A 21667-nucleotide genomic window follows, 5' to 3' on the forward strand; every position below is an offset into this window, starting at 1 on the left:
ATAGGCCATTGTGGGTAAGCAAAAGTGATGAGATCAATGTAAGCTAGACCAATCTGGACTCCTGTGGGTGGCTAGTTTTCAGAAATTTCTGAGGTTGGTATGGTTTCTCTTGGTGCTGGCTGACCCCAACCCCAATACTACAAGCAATCCCTGTGGAAAGTGCAAAGACATTTTCTAGGCACCGCTATGACATTTGCAGGGCATTTTGGGTAAGAAAATATATTGGTATTCTCCAGGATCATGAGTTTTCAGAAAAGCCCAGGTTTTGGTAGAGTTCTGTCAATGCCAGCTGACCCCTGGCCCAAATACTGCAGCTCATGGACAGCAAAAGGAATGTAGGTGCTTTTGGCATAGTTCTGATGCTGCAGCATACTCTGGGGGAAAGTCTGTGATTTTAGACAAGGTTTATTATTTACAGCCATTCTCAATAAGGAAACTTATTCTGACCTAGGCAAACACCACAACCCTTGATCCGCACCAATTGTCTTGTTTTCAGAACTGTTTGTGTTTGTTCAGTTTCCCTGGGTTCCAGCTCACCACAGGTCCATACACCAGCGCTACCTACATCCCCACAATATTTAAACTTCAAAGAGAAAATCTCGATGTTTCCACACTGCATTTTGGGGCCTTTCCTGCCCTAGGTGAGAGACCCACCGCCATAAGTGGATAGCAGTTTAATAACTGCCTGCTTCTGAAAGCTGAAAAGAGGGCAATCCTAGCGCAGCTAAACCTTTATTGATGCAATTTTTACAAAAAGAAACCACACACTTTCTTGCATAACACTTTCTGCCCAGTTTAAAAATGACACATTTTGGTTATTTTCTCAGTTCCCTATAGGTAAAACCATGTATTCTGGGCATGTTTACGATCCTCAGCATGCAGGGAAAATTTACCTACATAGCTTGGATATCTTTTGCAGAAAAAAAATAAATGAAGGATTCATCATGAGCTGACCCTAATGTAAAACAAAAAAAAGGACCAACACAAGCAGAGGGTGAGGGGGATACGGGGTGGTGGTTGAGGCACTAGCAGACAAGTGGATAAGCCAGTACGCCAGACTTCAGCTTCGCGGTACAGCTTACTGTTGTTTTACAGTATGAAGTATGTTTAATGTGGATTACATATGAGGTACACCACAGACAGCTAGGAGTGGGTAAAGTCTAGGGAGTGCTTAACAAGTTTACATAAGATGCCAATGTCATTTAAGATACAACTGAGTGTTTGCAGTGTATTGATCAAGAGTGAATAGGTTCTCTTTGCCACACAGTGCCAGAACAATTAAAGAAAACATCAATGATAAAGTTACTTCTGTAATTTTTCACTTGCATCCTTTTGACTGTGTTGCTTATTTTAGGATTAAAAGGGGGAAATCACTACTTTACTTTTTGTTGTTAACCATTCATTGTTATTAGAAACTGAGTGGCTCTGTATTTTGGTGATATGCCAATACAATTGATAATTTCTGAACATACATTAAACAGGGTGTATTGGATAAAAACTAACACAAGTATATGCAATTGCCACTTGACTTACCAAAGCTTCATTGTAACTTTTGTGGTAGAACATCTCTGATTTCACATTCCAGTAAGCAAACAGGTTGTCGAGCCGCACAAGCTAAAATTAATCAAAGAAATATTTAATGGACCCACATTTTAATCTGAAGTCATAACTGAAGAAAATATACTAAAACATGACACTTGATAAATATAAACTACATTATGTATTCACGATGCACAGTGAAATAATAGTTGTTGATCAATCAGGCATCATTAAAAACAAGCTAGCGTTAAAAAGGTCCAGTTAGCCCTGAACATCAAACACACTGCCACCCAGAAAGAATTTCCAATGACACCTACACTGAGAATGTTTGTTCGAGTGGATTGGGGCTAGCTCTACAGGGAATTACTGAAGGCCCCACTTTTACTAATTTATACTAGAAAGGTATGCCCAATGCGAAAAGCGGTTCTGAGCCGCTAAACCCACCTAGATGTTTTGACACTGGACTATGTCCCACTGAGAACGCTTCTGTTAACTGGTTCTTAGTGATAAGCAGCAGTGGTGGTCTTCTAACTAAAGCCTCATGCTGAACAGCTGGGTTAAGAGTCTCTCAGCTGGTTACACGTGAACACACCTGCACAGGCATGGACACAAGTGTCAGTTAGGCGAGTAGGATTACTGTGTAACTCAGCCAGTATTTGCACAAAGGTAGCCTGTCATACACCGGACCTTGCATTAACTGGCTATGGGTGTAGACCTTCTAATTAAACTGGACATGGGTGGCATGGCCTGCAGCCAATGAAGCTGGACACACTTGTGTGTGCTCCCAACAACTGAAGCATAGTAGTCACATAATCCGACCCCATTCATGCTACTGGCTATGAGAGTTAGCCAATAGACTACAACAACAATGGTTGCACCATCTTGGCGAGAGGTAATAGCCCAAACATTGGACATATTGAAGTGAATGCCAGGGATGAGGAGGAGGTTGTGCAGCATCAATATGGCAACAGAAGAGGATTTCATTGACTGAAAAGTAGCAGTCGAGGCAGTGGAGCGACAGCGGAGGTGTCAAGTGCCAAAAAGTAGAGCAGCCTCCCAGCCAACAATCATGCCTTTCGAGCAGGATTAGAACCTGGAGCTCTCAGTCTCGGTGGTAGAGGACGGATCCGTTAACGGCATGGTCCCCACAAGTCATCTGAGCCTGGAAAGAGACGGGCCAGCAGGAAAGAACAGCGTCTGAACTGGCAACAGGGAGGTTCCCCATTATCACACCGCTGATACAGGAAAGTACAGTAAAGTACAGGAAAGTGTGGGGTTTGTCGAAGACTAATATTAGTGGCACAGACTCCCTCGCCGGTCCTTGCCCTAGGGGCTCTGCAACCCCCGATTGCACTATGACTTAGTTTCACCATCCCCAGACAATAAGTGGCAACTCTAACTTAGAAACAGAGAAACCCAAGACTGTATTACCCGCGTTAGTGGCATCAGCTGGTGGTGAGAATAAGAGTAATGACCTGGTATTGGTTTGAGGGATGCCCAAATGGACTACTCCAACCCCCCCACCTACCCCCCATACTTCCACCCCTGGAGAGCATGGAATCAATCCAGGCACAGGGGCAGGTGAGAGAAATCAAAGGCCCTAAAATATAAGAACAGGTGAAAAGAGAAGCCCGAAACACAAAGCCCGCGTGCTACGTGAAGAGCAAGCAGTGTGAATCCGAGGTAAACGTGCGCCTCCTTACCCAACAGAATTGCTGACTCTTCTTGCACTGGGTGTGCCATATTCGGATGCCCTAACCTACCTGCTGTGTGGCGACGAGGAACTCTGTGAAAATACACAGGTAGGCTGAAGCAGCCATGGCAGCGGCATTAACAAATAAAGGGAAGAAATGCTGGAGGACAGAAGCAGAGCACTCAATAGGATCTTCACCAAAAGAGAACAGTGCAGCACAGTGCCATCTGGCATTTAGGCAACACACAAGAGATAAGATCCTCAGAAGCCTAAATAAGCCGATTAGTTGGATGGACCATGGCGATCTAACAGGCGCCAAGACAGAACACCTTGAAGCACAGCAAAGGAGCTGACTCTCATTGAGCATAACAGCCACACAAGAGCACGGGGACAAAAAACAACAAAACCAGGATCTACTTCACCAGAAGGTGATCTAATGCACAGTTTTGCAAAGCTAACAAAATTGGACAAGCTGATCAACATCCTGATGGCCATAAGGAACCCCAGGAGAGTGCTTGTGCAAAAGATAGACGTTGTAGCAACTAACCTAAACCTGCTGAGGGGAGATCAGCAAAAGCTATCAGAAAGTCTTGCACACTGAAAAGTCATTGGCTCCAATCCACAGTCAAAGAAATACAAAATCAGAGAACCAAACTACAAAACATCGGCTTCCGTGTACACAGGGAGGATGACTTGGAGATAAGATCCTTCTGAAATAACATAAGAATTGTTGACATGCTTGAAAACCCTGAGGCCCCAAACATCATGGTATTACTTTAGAACTGGCTGGCTGACAAAGTGGCACCTACAACATTATTACAGCACTACACTACTGAAGAAGTCCACCGTGTGAAGCAACCCCACCGGCTCAGGGGGCACAGCTAGGCCCTTAGTAGCATAAGTACTTAATTACAGAGCTAGAGATCAGCTCTAACAAATGACCATCTGAAACTATACAACCACGGTCCAAGCCAGGAGAAGCTCCTTCCTGGAAGCAAAACAAAGTCTAAAGCAGCTCTGAATCAAATACATGCTCATTTTCCCAGCAAACTTAAAAAATAACCGAACAAGATAATAAAGTTTTCTTCACAGATTCGAATACAGGAATGGACTTCAAATGGGTCGCAGACAATGGTAAAACAATAGAGGGCCCTCACCGAAAAACGATAGTGGAGAAACGGACATAGAAACAAAAAATCTATCACCACCAAGCCAACTCTGCCTCAAATAGTGGCAGCAAAGGATGCAGCAATTGCAGCAGTATGTAAATGGGAGACTTGAGCACTCCTGCAAAAGACTGAGAAACTGACCCAGACTTTGTGTACACACGGTCTGAAGAACAGAGATATGAAGATCGTGATCACTAAGCATCTACTGTCACCGCAAAAAACAAATGAAGAAATTCTAGCATAACCAAACTCCACCAAACTGTTCCATCGCTGAGAAATAATAAGACAATAAAACCGGGGTTTACTGAAAAACATACTGATATGAACAAAGCCGCAAGTGAAATCAGCAGTGATGATGATATTTTTTACTTTTAGGTATCCTTTATTAAGTGCAGGCACACCATCTACCTTACGCCTCCACCACATCACAGCTACAGGAGGTCTCTTTTTCCACTATCTAGGGAAAGGATGAGGTTTCCATTGGGTGTAGGTAGTTGTGTACTAGGTCCTTGGAGGGAAATATAGTTGAGGGTTAATGCACATAACCCAGAAACTAAATTAGGTTTTGCTTGCAGCAATGGGAAAGCAAAAACATTTGGAGATTAAGGGTCAGAATATCAGCCATACCGTTGAAGGAGCAAACAACTGGCTGTCTCTGATGCTCAGTGATTACTGAAAACAACACTAGACCAACCTAAAGATCACAAACCATGTTCAAGAACACAATATTCATTATGAAAACTTGTTATGTGAGGGGTCTTGGTAATTTAACCAAGATACAGAGTTCATTCTTACATCTAGAGAAGAGAGGCAGGCTTTGTGCTCCGGTGGGAAAAAGACTTAACCAAGGAGGAAGGAGGGAAACTGGGTAAATGGTGAAGGGGTCAAATTCATCACACTACTTGCTTTTCTTACGTTGAGAGGTACATTGATCTGAATAGATTTAAGAGTCCTGTTTGAAATAACAAAGCTCCAAATGATAGCCTGGAGGAGGTATGCAAAAGGTTGAGGGCAGATTAAATAGAGTACCAGGAAGATTGGTACATGTGTATGTCCCGAACTCTGCACAAGACGACTTCCTGCACCAGGAGGTAACACAACTCATACATGCAAAGGACAGCCCCACAGTGTGTTGGGGGAAGAGAGAAGAGATCCTTCTCTTCACTACAAGGAAAATGGGCTAATCAAAAGCCGACTAAACTCACTAGGTGGCGTCACAACTGGTGACTGATTGATACCTAGTGTGCCAAAATGTGAACTCTAGGAATAAAGTACAAGAATAGAGACTATTTGTACTATTCCCTTATACACTCCTTACATAGTAGGAAAGATGTTTCTCTGCAATCCATGGCAAGAACCTAATAGGAATGCTTAAGGCAAACACTATTGAATCACAGTCTCCTCAGATTCACAATGCAATGGGGCAGATAAACAGCTAGTATTCCCAGCTAGTGTCTGCAAGCTGCATCACTACTGTATACACCCTACAGGGAAATAATCTGAACGACAATAAGGCAGTATTTCAGAGAAAACACAGCCATATCAAGCAGCCCATTAGCTGAATGAGAGGCATATATGACAACTCTGCGAGGATCATGCATAAGAACAACCTAAGGAGTAAACAAAGTGTAAGAAAGGAAAGCCACCAAACTAGAAGATACAATGAAAACCTTGGAACAAGTGGTGGTGGAGACCAAGGAACCATGCACCTAAGTGATACAGGCAACGAAGGAAGACACAGTTTCCATACAAAGACTTAAGACTGCATCACTACCGAGAATAGCCAGTTAAAAATAAAAACAGGGAAAGCGACAAGCTAGCTGAATGTTTGCCTGGTTGGGCATAACTACAGAACAAACACCCCAACAGCAGCTTTCTGGAAACAGAACAGCACAATAGCATGCACACAAGTCAATAATAAATTAGCCCCTTGTCAAAGACGCCAGTTTGACTTCAAAAGACACCTCAAATCAACGTCACGGGTGAAAGTGAAGGGGACCATCTTCTTTCTTTGTTATTTTGCTTTATGATGCTGACTCACAGTGTTTATTCTTGATCTCCCGAGGGTAAAACTGAGTTCAATCCACCTGACTAAACGGGACCCGCAGAGAACAGTAGCAGCAGTTCAAGACCTGTGCGAAACCAAACTATTCTTTGGAGTGGAGTATTTCTTTAAAGGCTTAAGCCCTGTACACTGGCACTAAGCACTTCATAATCCCTTGTTTAACCAACATCTTGACAGAAGTTGGCGCAAGAGACTTGAGAGCAGAGGCTGGGTGAACTGCATTGCAAAACTAGTGCAGCGTCGCCTTTCCTGGTCAGGGGATGGTTTACCGCATCAACTGTCAAGCCTCCACTTGTCACCTGGCAACCCACCAGGCGCCCTGTGCAGCCCATTCTAGACACGTAACACCCAACAGTGGGAAATGAGGTCCCCGACCAATCGAGCCTGTGCTCTCTCCCAGTTCTGGGCCCTTTAGATAGTCCTACTCAGGAGCTCTGCCAGTCACTGTACCCAAGCTCAAATAATAAGCACAAGAGGGGGGGTTATGCCAAAAACGACCCCTAATCAAATTAATTTCAAATCACAAACTGAGAACTCATTTCAACAATCCTCTATTTCATGGGATGCTCTGGCTGACGTTTTAAGGCGGAACTTAAAGCCGTTTTGTGTGCTAAACTGGACCCGACTCTTTTAAGTCATTGAAACTAGACTGTCTATGATCACGGTCGCCTTGAATAAAGTGAGTGAACCAGTACCTGAATTCAACCTCTCAAGTAACAGTTCGGCTAACTCAGGCCCTCCTATTCAATTGAGGATCCTGCATGGGCATGCCACAAGGCCTGAACATCTCTTTGAAAATGATCAGCCTCATTTAGCTCTAAATAACGCTCCCTCAGCTTCTCCAGTGTCTTCGGACAGGCACCCCAGTTTCTATCCAAGCCCGCTCCTTTCCAACGTGCATCACACCAGATATCACAAGACCAGGGATGTAATTAATCTACACCCAGAAGTAACCCCGTATGTGGTGATTTTGGGGAATGTGCTTCCACAGAAAAGGTCCATGCCAGAATCCTTTAATAAACTTAAGAATGAAGTTCTACATTGGTGTAAGAAGCTGGCTATGTATCTACTAAAGCAAAATGGGGTATAGCATGCACTGAGTCCAGTGGATCCTCAGAGGCTTTACAGAGGCTCAAGTAGATAATACCAATGCTCTCTTTGTGGTATTGTGGGTGAGCGGTTAGGCTCATCAGAGGGCAATGCTAAGCATTTGTTGTACACAAACAGACATTAAATGATACACACACTCAAAGACTATTGGTTTGTAAAAGATAATACTTTTAGTATATTTATTTTATAGAACCAGGTACTTTGTTGCATGTAAATATGTTTTGCAATATCTATGCTTTTCAGTGTAAAAAGTGGACCGTTAGTGCATTTTTCAACAATTCAATGTTATCCTAAGAAAGGAAACACAATCACTAATACGCAAATAAGCAAGTAAGCAAACGATTTATGATACTGAGTTTCTGGATAAAGAATCAGTACCAGGTAAGGTTCAGGTAAGTAACAAAACTGCACCACCAGCGGCACTGGGGCGTCCAGGTGCAGAGGTCAAACTCTGTATCTGGTGCCAATGTTATCCAATGGAGAAAGGGGGTGATCAAAGTGATACTACTTACAGGTAAGTAGCATGATTTAGTAACACTGTCTCTAGGGTTTATGGTAAGCACGGGGGCCACAAGGGAGCACCAAACTTACGCCTCCAGCGGCCGGGTGCATAGTGCCAACACAGCATCGGGTGCCCAATGCAAACCAATGGGGAATCTCAAAGTCGGAAAAAAGTTGCATGCTTGGGTCAGGAGGGCGATCAAAGGAGATCTACAGCTGCACAGGTAAGCTGGGATGTACTGGAGTGTCAGGACACTGCCGGTTGACCTCCCCAAGGCCGAGGAGCTCCAGGTGCAAGGTTATCCTTTGGCGTCAGAAGACAGCTTACCGGTTCAGGTCGCGGTTGAGGGGGGTCATTGTGCAGAGGCTGCAGGCATCAACGTGAACTCCATCAGGGGTCAGCCCACGGTGGAATCTTGCTCAGAAACTGAGGGGGAACCTTTGCTGGACTGGTGGGCCACTGGAAGTCGGGCCGTGGGTGTCAGCTGCGCAGGTAGTCAGTTTCGCGGCTCCGCAGGCAGAGTTTTGGTCTGTGAAAGTTGGTTTTCTTTTGGACAGGTTCGCAGTCCATGGGAGATCAGGAGTCTTTATGAAAGGCAGGAAGCCCTCCCAGGGTTTGGAAGGTTGCTGGCCCGAGGGACGAGTCGTGGAAGCTTGCAAGTTTGAAGTTTGCAGACAGGGTGGCAGGGCTGGGACTAAGTCAGTGGCTGGACCTTCTTGTCATGCAGGGTTAGGCTCTTTATCCTCTTCTTCGTATGTAGTCAGCAATCTGAGGATTCAAATTCATGGGTGCCCCTAAATATTAATTTTAAGGGAGTTACAGGGGTCAGAAGGTAGTAGCCAAAGGGCTACTTAACTTTTGGGTGCCTACACCTTTGTATGTCCACTCCATCTGGGGAGGGGGCATATCCCTAACTCTATTGGCTAGAGTCCTCCAAAACAATATGGAGGATCCTGAAAGGAAGGGGTCACTTCAGCTCAGGGCACCTTAGGGGTGGCCCTGGCTGAGAGGTGACACACCTCTCTTGCTTACTAATTTTCCAGCTGACCTGCTGCCAAATGTGGGGCTTGGTCAGGGGGGCGGTCATCTCAACTAGCTGGAGAGGCCCTGGTCAGAATAACAAAGGATGAGAAGCCTGAGGCTCACTGCTGTTAAATGCTGTTCCTGCTTGGGGATAGTTGTGAAGCACCTCCACCCAAAGCAGGCTTTGTTTCTGACCCAAGAGAGCAAAAGGCTCCCACCTAAGGGGGTCAGAAACATGTCTAGTGAGGACCAGTCAGGCACAGACTAGCCTGTTGGTACGATTTCAGGGGGTCCCTCTGAGGTGCCCAACGTGTGCATTTCTAACTAAATACAACACTGGCATCAGTGTGGGTTCGTTAAGCAGAGATGTTTGGTACCAAATATCTTGAGATTCAGTGAAGCCTTTATGGAGCTGTGAAACTCGTAGTGACAAGTTCCCAGCCCATGTACAGAGTATGGCTTTGCAGGGCACTTATGTCTAAGAATGTCCTTAGACACTAAAGGGGCTTATCTGCTCACGCAGTTATGCCCTCACATGAGGTATAGGGCACCCTGCCTTAAGGCTGTAAGGCCTGCTATAGTGGTGACTTACCTATGCCTCTTGCAGTGCTGGTAGGCCTGGAACACAGGGATGAGTGTCAGGTCGACTCTTCACTTTTATCTGCACCAAAATACGCAGGCTGCTGTGGCAGTATGCTTGTGTTTGGTGATGGGTCTCATAGGGTGGCATAATACATGCTGTAGCCCCTAGACTCCCTCTCTGGTCTCAAGGTCCTTGGTACCACGGATACCCTTTACAAGGAACTTAGATGTGAGCCAGAGGAGTGCCAATTGTGGAAACAAAGTTACAGTTTTCGGAGAGCACACAGGCACTGGGAACTTGGTTAGCAGGAACCCAGTGCAAACTCAGTCAAAGATGCATCAGTCAGGTAAAATGTAGGGGATAACCATGCCAAAAAGGGTACTAACCTTTCCCAAGAAAGTATTCATTGTCTAAGTGGAAGAACATAGAAAGTACATCTGCATTGGCATGGGCAGTCCCAGTTCTGCATTCCAGTGTAAAGTCCATTCCCTTTAGGGAGATGGACCACCTCAAACGTTTTGGGCTCTCACCTTTCATCTGTATAAGCCATCTGAGAGGTATGTGGTCGGTTCGAAGAAGGAAGTGAGTACCAAACAGGTATGGTCTCAACTTCTTTAGGGACCAGACCACAGAAAAGGCATCCCTCACTATGCCACTTCAACGCTGTTCCCTGGGGAGAAACCTGCTGCTAATAAAAGCAACACGCTGGTCCTGGCCATCATCACTGCTCCTATCCCTAGCTCAGAGGCATCATTCTGCAAATGTAACTGCTTAGAGTAATCTGGACCTTTTAGTTGGTGCTGAGCACATTTCCTCTTTCAGGGTGTCAAAAGCCTTTTGAGAACTGTCCAGTTTATCTTCTTGAGCATCTTCTTAGAGGTGAGTTCTGCCAGGGGTGCCATAACAGAACCATACCACTTCACAAACCTCCTGTAATACCCGGTCAAACCAAGGAATGCCCTGACTTGGGTCTGGGTTGGTGGGGCCTCACAGTCCAGAACTCTCTGGATCTAGGGTTGTAAGGGATGTACTTGGCTTCCACCCACAAAGTGGCCCAAGTATACAACAGTTCTCTACCCTATCTGGCATTTGGATGCCTTGATAGTGAGGTGTGCCGATTGCAGGGCCTGCAAACTTTCTCCAGATAGACCAGGTGATCCTGCCAGGAGGAGCTAAAGATAGCGATATTGTCTAGATATGCTGCACTAAAGGCCTCAAGTCCAGCAAGGACTTGATTCATCAACCTTTAGAAGGTGGCAGGGGCAGCCTTTATACCAAAAGGCATAACAGTGAACTGATAATGCCCCTCAGGTGTGGAGCATGCTGTCTTTTCCTTTGTTCCCGGGGCCAAAGAGTTGTGCATACCGGGGAGGAACCGGTCTGCAATCAGCCTGCTGTTGCGCAGAGAGTGTCTGAGTAGACAACTCCGTCAACTGACCCATCTTTTGGACTGTAAGCGAGGCGGTCAGGGAGAGGTTCACACTCTGCTTCCTGATCCTCATCAGTAACCATCAGCATGGTTACATCAGCCCTGTCACAGAAATAGTTTAGGCGGTTCACATGGATCAACCTCTTGGGGCTCCTGCTATTGCTCAGGTCTACTGAGTAGGTTACCTCGCCTTTCTTTTCAAGGATAGGGCAAGGACACTACATTTGTTTTGGAGGGCCCTTGGTACCACAGGCTCCAAAACCCATACCTTATGCGCTTTCTGGAACTCCACCAGTGCAGCTTTTTGGTCATACCAGAGCTTCTGGCGCACTTGGCTGGCCTCAAGGTTTTTAGGATGCTTTTTCTATGTACTCTGCCATCCTGGAATGTAGACCTAGTACATAGTCCACAATATCTTGCTTAGGTTCGTGGAGAGCCTTCTCCCATCCTTCCTTCATAAGACAAAGTGGTCCCCTGACAGGATGGCCAAACAGAAGTTCAAAGGGGAACAACCCTACTCTCTTCTGAGGAACCTTTCTGTAGGCAAAAAGCAGGCATGTCAGAAGGGCATCCCATCTCCTTTTGAGTTTTTCAGGGAGTCCCATGATCATGTCTCTTAATGTCTTGTTGCATCTCTCAACAAGGCCGTTGATGTGTGGCTGGTAAGGTGTAGTGAACGTATAGGTCACTCCACACTCATTCCACATGTTTTAGGTAACTAGACATGAAGTTTCCACCTCTGTCTAAAACCACCTCCTTAGGAAACCCTACTCTGGTAAAGATATCAATGGGGGCCTTGGCTACTGCAGGAGCTGTAGTAGTCCTTTGGGTAAATGGCTCAGGATAACTGTTAGCATGATAAAATACTACCAGTATGAATTTTTTTTCTGATACTGTGGGAGGTTCAAGTGGACCAACTTTGTCCACCCTACCCTTCCAAAGGGAACCCTAACCACTGGTAGTGGAATTAAGTGAGCCTTTGGGTGGCCACCTGTCTTGCCATTGGCTTGATAGATGACACAGGAGCTGCAAAAACGCGTTCACCTCTGGGACATGTTTGGCCAGTAGAAATGGCTGACTAGCGTACTTCAAGTTTTGGTCTGGCCAAAATGCCAAGCTAAGGGGATGTCATGGGTCAATGTGAGGAGGAATTCTCTAAACTGCTGAGGCACTACCATTCTCCTAGTGGTACAAGGTTTGGGATCTCTGGCCTCAATGTACAGGAGCTCTTCCTCCCAGTAGGTCCTGTGCGAGCCACTGACATCACCCTTTTCCTATGCAGTAGCTTGTTGTCGTAGGCTTTCAAGAGAAGGACAGATCCTCTGACCATGGCACAGCTGTTCCCTAGAGGGTCCCCTTGGGCCCAGGAGCTCAACCTGATAAGGTTCAAGTTCCATATGCTCAGTTCCCTCTAGGGGTGACAGGTCCTCTCCCTGAGGAGATCGTTCCTGAGCTTTTTGCTATTCAGAAGGTGGTTGACCAGTCTTCTTACTTTTTTTCTTGGAAGGTTCTGCCAATATTGCAGCCTCCAACACTTCTTTTCCACCCTGTGCTCGGCTCTGTGTCCTGGTTTTTACACACACCAATTCAGGGAATCCCAGCATGGCTGCACTGGTTTTCAGTTCTACCTCAGCCCATGCTGAGGACTCCAGATCATTACCTAGTAGACATTCAACTGGGACTGCAGAAGAGACCACTATCTGTTTCAGGTAAGTAACGCCTCCCCATTCGAAGGACACCAAAGCCATGGGATGAACCTTAGTTACATTATCAGCATTGGTGACTGGTTAGGTTTGTCCAGTCAAATACTGTCCTAGGGAAATCAGTTTTTCTGTCACCATGATGACACTGGCACTTGTATCCCTCAGGGCTTCTACCCTAATCCCATTAATCAAGAGTTGCTGCCTGTATTTTTTTTATATTAGGGTGCCAGACAGAAAGTATCCAAATCTACACTACATAAGAGACTAAAATAGCTTCCGTGTGAACCCGGATTTGCTCTGGGCACAGAGTTGATCCCACCTGGAGACTTGCCATACCAGTGCTAGCGGGAGGAGTACTAGAGGTATTTTTTTGGGCATGTGCCAGGTCTCCAGTTTTGTGTCATAACTGTTTACAGTTGAAACACCAGGCCTTTTTGGGATCCACGTTTTCACACTTGTACCCATTGATGGATTGTGGAGTGTTCTGGGACCCACCCTCCTGAGCAGGTTTTTGGGGGCGTTTAGAAGACTCTTTACTTTTATCACTAGGATTTTCATCCACTTTCCCCTGGGGAGGTTTTGTAACCCCGTTCTGTTGGTCACTCCCAGTGATAGTCTTGGTCACCCTAGTTTGGACCCAGTGGTCTGCCTTCTTTCCTAGTTCTTGGTGAGAAATTGGAACTAGGTCTACCAGATACTGATGCAACTTTTCATTAATGCGATTACTTAAAATGCGTTCTTCCATAAGCATATTATAAAGCGTATCATAGTCATGTTCTTCATTTCCAGTTCACCAGTCTTCTAGTGTAGTCTATAAAATCAACCAAAGACTGACTCAAGGTGTTGTGAGCCCCCCTGAACTTGATCCTATACTCTTCAGTGGTGAGTCCTAAGCTTTCAATCAGAGTACCCTTCATGAGGTCATAGGACTTAGCATCTGTCCCAGTGAGTGTTAGGAGTCTATCCCTGCACTTACCAGTGAACAGTTCCCAAAGCAATGCTCCCCAGTGTGACTTCTTCACCTTTCTTATTCCACAGGCCCTCTCAAAGGATGTGAAACATTTTGTGGTCTTAAATGCAGCATTTAGAGGGCTCTCCATTCTCGTGGACTACTTCACTTATAGTCCCTGTATTTAAAAAGGGTGATAAAGACAATCCACAATGCTACCGACTGATATCTTTGATCGAATCTGCTGTGATAGTCTTGGGAAGAGTGCTACCGGATAGGTTAATGTTGTGGGCATATGAGAATAATCTAATCTCTGAGCTGCAATATGGCTTCAGAACAGCTAGATCAATAATTGACCAATGTTTGTACCTATATATGATTATCAATAAGTATACAGTAGCTCGGCCCAAACTGGTTCATCTGGCTTTTATGGATCACACATCCACTTTTGATAGGGTAAATCATGATAAACTATTGAGTATACTGAGAATTGGATCATAACTGCACTGCTGACTGAGAGGCTGTCGCAGGTCTTTGTGGTGGAGAGGGCACATAGGTCATTGGGCCCACCCCGCTCTGCCCAGGAGCCCCTCCACGGATATTAATGGCATAGATCTTTAATTACAGGGACTCTATTTTCTAGGAAGTGTGTCGAAAAGGGGATCTCTCCTTTCGGAACCACACTATACGCATTTTCCTGGACTCCACCAGAGCTGTCCAATTACAAAAACAGTCCTTTAGCCGTGACAAAAAAAAACTAAAAGCAATTGGTCTCACTTTTCACAAATTCAACCTGCTCTCATGTTTTTATAACTTTTATCTGCTGAGCATATCATTTTTAACGTAGTATGTTTAAGAGCTGCATTGAGATTGAGGTATAACAAGATACATTTTGCTGCATCTGATTGTTGAATACTTTTTAAATGTCTGACCTGTTGTTTTGTTTTACAGGCTTTTATTCGAACATGCCATTTTAGTGTTTTATGTATTTTATTATTTAAGCGCTTGAGGTATTTTAAGAATTATTAATTTAGTTAGATATAGCTTTAGAAAATTATTGATGTTATACATATGTGACATGCTTATGTTTCTGTTTACTTTTATGGTTATGATTGTAAAAGTTTTATGATGATGATGATGAATACAACACATGTAACAATACTTCACAGAGACAGGAGACTGCAGTCACAGCTAATTACATCCTAATATTCAAATTTCCATCATTCACTTTCCATTATTACTGCAACCAGCTCTTTCTCCAAACCCCACATGAAATTCTACTACAGTGTCATAAAAATAACTCTTTGCATAACTTACCGACTGGAGATTAGATGTAGGTATTCACCTTATTCAAGTTGGACCTGTAGCAGTTTTTTTTATTTTACAGCTGTTCAATGATTACTAGTAAGATATTATTTATACTCATTCCACACACAGATTCATTACAGATGCGTATTCAAAATATTTACTGCCAAATATTTTTCTGCTGCTTCTCTGATATTGAATTCAAGTGAACGAAAAGACATGTGTTTTGTTAACTTTGCATAAACTCACTTCAAATCTCTATTTAAAAGAGTGGCGCTAGGGACATTTTTGTGGGGAATCTGTCTCCTAGTTCATTTATAGTCGAAGAAGACCACTGCTGCAGCATTTTTTCGACTTTTCTAAAATACTGAAATCTAGAATCTGATTCGGGCCTCTGTAACAGTTCCCCACAGAGTATGTAACGTACCTTGAAAAACAACTTGGCGTTTTCATCATGTAAACATGGATTCCAATTTTGATCGGAGGTCTGAAAGAAAAGTAAGAAATGTAGAACTGAAGTTACATTCATAGAAACTAGAAAAGCAAGTAGAGCATTTACAAGTTTCTTACAAAAAAGAGACACCCCCTCCTCCCACTTATTCTCGCGGTAAAATAACTTTGTATTTCAATCGCACATCTATAGACAAGCTTCATATTCGCAATGTTTCAGTTATGGTTTTATTGTATCATAATTATACATTATGCAAATAAGTGAGTGGAGGAACAAGAGCAAAAAAAAAACTTGGTGGCTGATAAGTAGTTAGAAGCAATAAGTAGAAACATGTAAATGTATAAATTAGGAATTCATTTATGTTCAGCGACAAATATGAAATACTGCTACATTACAGAAAAAGCAAGTCTTGTATGATTACACTGCACAGTTCACACTATGTTAACACCCGTTTTGGATACATCAGAGTCAGTTTCTTCTTACAGAGGCTACATGAGTGTCTTTATTCGTACAGAATGGTGCTGAGGACTGCATAAAGCACTGAATGTCAAGGCCATTTGATAGCTGTCTGACTGACGGCAACTCACTGTTGAAACTATTAGGTGCAATATCAATGAGCATGTCTATTGAATTAGCTATGGAGAGGAAGATGGCTAACTTTGTCCAGAAGACAGAGTTAGGAAAGTTGCAAAACATGCGACCAAAAGCGGCTTATTCATGCATATCACATTCTCTCCAGCTCTATGGAGCGGTTAATAGCTTGCAGAAGCCAAGCAGAATGGCAGCTTATTGGACTATGCAAACACACACAAGAAGCCTGAGATGCGAGAAAAATCAATACTCTGCCTCACATTCTTGGAATGTGCTATGGGGAACTAGAACACACTCATTCAACTTTTGACTGGCCCTGTCCCTTAACACACTGAGGAAAATAAGAATGCCTGAAGAGGCCTGACCAAAAGTCCATTCTCTGTGTATTTCAGTGTACAGATGGTATGCACTCCGGCAAACATCTAAAGATGCCTGTATCCAAACCTAAAAAGTATGCCAGAGACCCAATTCTGGGAACACAGTATAGACAGGGGCTACTGAGCCCTAACCATGGTTTTTGAGGCAGTTTGTCACTGTTGTCATGGGGTCTGTTCTGCTATGGTACTGAAAACTGGGTCAAGTGTGACTTTTTACGCCACTGACTCTCAGATTAGTGAAGGTGAACAGTTAGAATAGGCTTTTAAAAGAGGTAGTGAGGGGGACAAGAGCTGAAAACTGAACAATCAACCTACAGATACAATAACAATGTTTAGCCCATTGCTTATGTCTTACGTAAACAAACTTTACTTTAATCACAGAGCAGAACTAAATGCTATACAAGCCAATGCTGTGGTCAGAGACACACCTTCCCTCTCTCAGCAAGCAGGCAGGCTTTTAGGCAGACCCTCAACTCCTCCAGCAGAATGTGCATTCTTCAGATGACTCACAAATGGGAGATTGGCTGTGAGGTAGACAACAGCCCTGGCTGTACAACAGCTCTTCAAAGTAGGATATGTTAGATTCCACCATTATAAACATTTTTCAGACAGGGGATGTGGATCCACTATCTAAGGGTTCAGAATTACTTTGGGTTGGTTCTCTTTCGAGAGTCATAATCAGGCTGCTCTCCAGCCACATAATTTGTACAAAGGGATGGCTCTCACAGCAGGTAGTAATGCAGCTGGCTGCATGCAGGAGTATCCAAAACAGGGGAACGATGAAATAAGATGTCGCTGCATCTGGCTGTCACAAGCCTTCCTTAATCAGTACTCGGGGACAGAAAAAAGAAAAGGCCCTACATAGAAACCTCTTAATCTTGAGCAACAAAAAGCGAACTGCAGTCCTATCCCTCACACCAACCGGCTACACATTAGCAGTGGCCAGGAAGAACTAATCAGCAGTACTTTGCTAACAAGGTGCTCAATGAATTTCTAAAATAGCAGTCAACATCCTTCCTCACTTCAGTGTCTGGGGACCAGATGTACGACCCGTTTTTGCATAAGCAAACGGGTTTGCGAACCCGTATGCACCTGCAAAAACCTATTGGGCCATGTACATAGCCTAATTAATATGTTTTGCGACTCGCTTTTTGAAAGGGGCGTTCCCTTCCAAATAGCGAGTCTCAAAACCATGTTCAAATGTTTTTCGACTGCAATTGTGGTCGCAAAACACTCGCAATTACCTACCCTTCCTCTTTGCAAATGCATGCAAAATTGGACCACTGCCTGCCCTTAAAAAATTCAACGAAAACGTTTCATTTTCTTTTTTTTTTTTTTTTTAAATGCATCCCGTTTTCCTAGGAAAACAGGCTGCATTTAAAAAAAGAAAAAAAAAACTGCTGAGCCCTGGGCCTGCCATTCCCAATGGGCTCGCAAATTGCAAAAGGCTCATTAAAATTAATGAGCCTGGCAATTTGCGACACCATTGGGAATCGCAAACTGTGTTAAACACACTGTTGTACATTTCATTTAGCGCCTCGCAATTTGCGACTCACAATGTGTCGCAAATTGCAAGGTACTAAATGAAATGGTCCTACATCTGGCCCCGGGTCTCCACTCTCCAGCTACAGAAATGCATGCAATAGACTTCCACTGTCTAAGGAAGCGGTATCCACCCCCATCTTGTGCCATGCTAATCCAGAGGTCATTCAAAACGGATCCCAAAGTTCTGGATCCCAGGATTCAGGCCCTTAAAAAAAACTCTCTATCTCCTAACATATATGTGCCATCACATCAAACATGGCAAATACACGAACTCAACACAAACACACATGTAAAGTAAGTGCAAAGATCTGGACATCGCTTAACAGTGAAACTTAACATAAGAGGAGCCAGTAAGCTTGCCTCTCATCAACACAGAGAAAAAGGCGTGGTCACACTATAGATCCAAAGACTATGGTATGATGCTACTACCTCTGTAAATGATTGTAGGAAAGTGACCCTTTTTGCATGGTCCCCCCCCCCCCCACCTCCCCCCACACAATTTGCCTGACATCTGATGCAACCTGACTTGATTTGCCCTAGGTCCCTGCCAATCAGGTTCCCAGGACCTGTGTTCTTTCCCAAGACTGTATGTTTGTATTCACAATTAACACATCCCTGGCCACATGTAAGCCCCTTGTAAAAGGGTACATGAGTAACAAGGGCACTGTGACCAGGCAAGGCCTCTAAGGGCTGCAGCACCTATTGTGCCACTCTTAGAGGCCCAGCACCTTAAACACGCACACACACTGCCACTGTAGGCTGTGTGTTTTGGTGCATAGAAAAGTGAACAGTCGACACGACACACATCCCTGTGCGCCATGCATGCAATCCACAGCCTAAGCCCTAGGTAAGCCACCCCTCTAGCCAGGTGCCATAGCCCTATGGTGAAGGTACAGAGGCATGAGCCTTGTACCCCTACAGTGTCTAAGTCCATTCTTAAGACATTGTAAGTGTAGTAAAGCCATAAAGACTATATGTTCTGGGAGTTGGTCATTACAAACTCCACAGCTCCATAATAGCTTTACTAAAAACTGGGAAGTTTGGTAGCAAACCTCTCAGCATATTAAATCCACACTGATGTCAGTGTGGCACTTGATGTAAAATGCACTTAGAGATGCCCCCTGAATAGCCACCAGCCCTGGTGTGGTTCCTGAATGGCTGCCAACCATTTGCCACCACTGCCAGGTTTCTGGACGCCTGGGTAGAGAACCTCCGCTCTTGGGGCCCAGAAACAAAGCCCATCCTGGGCAGAGGTGTCATGCCACGCCCCCTCCCACAGGATGGGCTGGGTCTACGAAAGGGTAAGCTTTAAAGGCTTGCCTCCTTTGGACGCTGTCCCTGCCTTTTGTTGCCCCCAGCAACCAGCTCCAACCGGTTCTGGACCCCACTTTGGGTGGGAGAATCAGCAGGAAAACCAAGCTAAGAAGAGAGGTGTGCCCACCTTTGCCAACCCCCACCCCTCAGGTAGGGGAGGCGAGGTAAAGCACACATCTCAGTCTCCTTCATTTTGAAGATAAGGGGACTCAGCCAATTAGGAAGAGGCTCATATCCCCTCACACTGGAAGCTGGCATAATAGGGGGTGTAGTCACCCCAAGGAAGGGATCCCCAGACTCCCTCAAGCCTCCACCTGCAGCCTCAACCTGAAGGGTCCCACGACTTCGACCAGAGCTGATAAGAAAACCTGATGCCAGTACACACCCCTGCACCCTACGCCCCACGGCCTTGGCTGTCCCAAGATCCCAACTTACATCTCCAGCTAGTGGTCACCTTTAGGAAGCCTCCCTGCCCGAGCCTGCAGCATCTTTTTGCGAAACCGAAGGTCTCTATTTGAAAGCACAGGGTCCCAGATGTCCGACTTGCACCCTGCACCTGGCCACCCCAATGCCGCTGGTGGTGCAGCTCCTGTGCTGGTAGTTGGTCATTGCAGTGCTGACCTTAACCCCAGGAGCTCGTCAGCAGTCCCTAAGCTAAAGCACTCGTAGCCCTATTGGCTAACATAGGGCCCCTGCACTCTGCCCCTGGGCACTCCATGTCGCTGGTGGTGTAACTTAAGTGCCCTTCCAGCTGTGGGGAAACTTGGTCCTAACCCCCAAACCTCACCCTCGTGGGTCGAGTACTTAACTTCAAAACCAATAACGAGTGTTCTCCCATAGGAACCCATGTTATACGATTTTGGGCCTAAAAATGTTTTAAGTGTTGAGCTGTTAATGTATGGAGAAAAGTGAACTCAATTGCAAATAATAAAAAGTCGTATTTACCTTGTATTGCACAAACCTATGGTGTGGTATCTAGGCATACCACCCACAGTACTCAAAGTAATCAAAAAGTAATCTGAAAGTAATTTCTGTGTAAATTAAACTGCATTTCAAAGTAATAAAAACCTGTGACTTCTGCAAATCCAACGACAACTCCATTTCCGTGAACAGTCTGGCATATGAAAGTGTATTTTACTTACCTGTGCCAAGTCCTTCTTGGTTCTTAAAAAATACCCAAGTATATATTTTGTATACTTAACTAATTGGTCTGGATTCCGTCTCTGAGTATGTGTATCAGTCCTTGATTGAGTGAATACAATAAATGCTTAACACACCCTCTGGATAAGCCTAACTGCTCACCCACACTACCACAAAGAGAGCTGTTAGTACCTACCCAATTTAGTCTCTGCCATACCTCCGGGGAATCCCTGGACTCTGTGCACACTATACCTTACTTTGGTATAGTATATACAGAGCCTGCTTCCTACAATGATGCACCCAGGTCATGGACCGTAGTCCAACGCCCAGTCTGAGAGCAGGTTTGGTGCGTCCCCCCAGGTCACATAACTAGTTCTGGACCTTGCATTAACAGGGACAGGCTTCGGATTCTGCCTACCACTTTTACACACAGTCAAGCATTCAGATCAGGGATGCCTGTTCACCATGCAGGTAAATGTCCTGTCACGACATATAGAGCTTTCTAGTTAAGAAATTTCTATATTCAAGTAATGTCTGCTGTTTTCTCTAAAAATGAGGCTTGGAGATTTTTGTGTAACTAACTTGCTTCTTAATCTAGCTGAATCATGTCTATTTGGGCTTAGTTAGGTTCTCACATGGCGTTCAAGAGCTCCTACACATTTACCAATTCTACTCATGCAGCCAAGACTAAAGCATTTGATCCCACTGCTTGGATTACCAGCATCACTACTGTTGTGAAATAACACCTTTCTACTCGAACTTTGGGAATATCTTGTCCTCTACTTAATGTTAAGACCCGCAGCAGTCCAGTTGGGTCATGATCATGACCATACTGTATTCTGTTCCACCAGCCCTCACTTTAAATACTAAGCCATATATGTAGGCTTAAAATAGTACCCCAACATCAAATACAGCAAAACCCCTTTAATTACCTATGTATCCTGGTCACCAAACCAGATGCCATTAGTATAATTTTGAAGTCACAAATCTGTTGTACTGATATATTGTTCTCATTTTTTCAAATAGCTAGACCACCGTCATGAATAGCTGACCATTTAGATACTACAGAGAACTGGGCTTTGTCTAAAAGTTAAGGAAAGGCTTTGGAAAGTCTGTGACTCCCATGCCCACGTAGGTAAAAGAGCAGCCTGTGTCTTTGAAAAGATAACAAATCTTTTC

General features: G+C 44.6%; 1 protein-coding gene across 3 annotated transcripts in view; it reads right to left on the reverse strand.

Moving 5' to 3' along the window:
• Positions 1-21667, reverse strand: part of VPS13A (vacuolar protein sorting 13 homolog A) — a 2314464-nt gene that overhangs the window by 2056434 nt on the left and 236363 nt on the right. For all 3 annotated transcript variants that reach the window (XM_085633365.1, XM_085633382.1, XM_085633374.1), the window contains exons 8-9: positions 15498-15557; positions 1534-1614 (exon numbers count right to left, since the gene is read on the reverse strand). In XM_085633365.1, coding sequence (XP_085489491.1) covers positions 1534-1614; positions 15498-15557 — 141 coding nt within the window. The remainder of the gene's footprint in view (positions 1-1533; positions 1615-15497; positions 15558-21667) is intronic.

Source organism: Triturus cristatus, chromosome 2_1 (assembly GCF_964204655.1).
Source record: "Triturus cristatus chromosome 2_1, aTriCri1.1, whole genome shotgun sequence".
Lineage (NCBI taxonomy): Eukaryota > Metazoa > Chordata > Amphibia > Caudata > Salamandridae > Triturus > Triturus cristatus.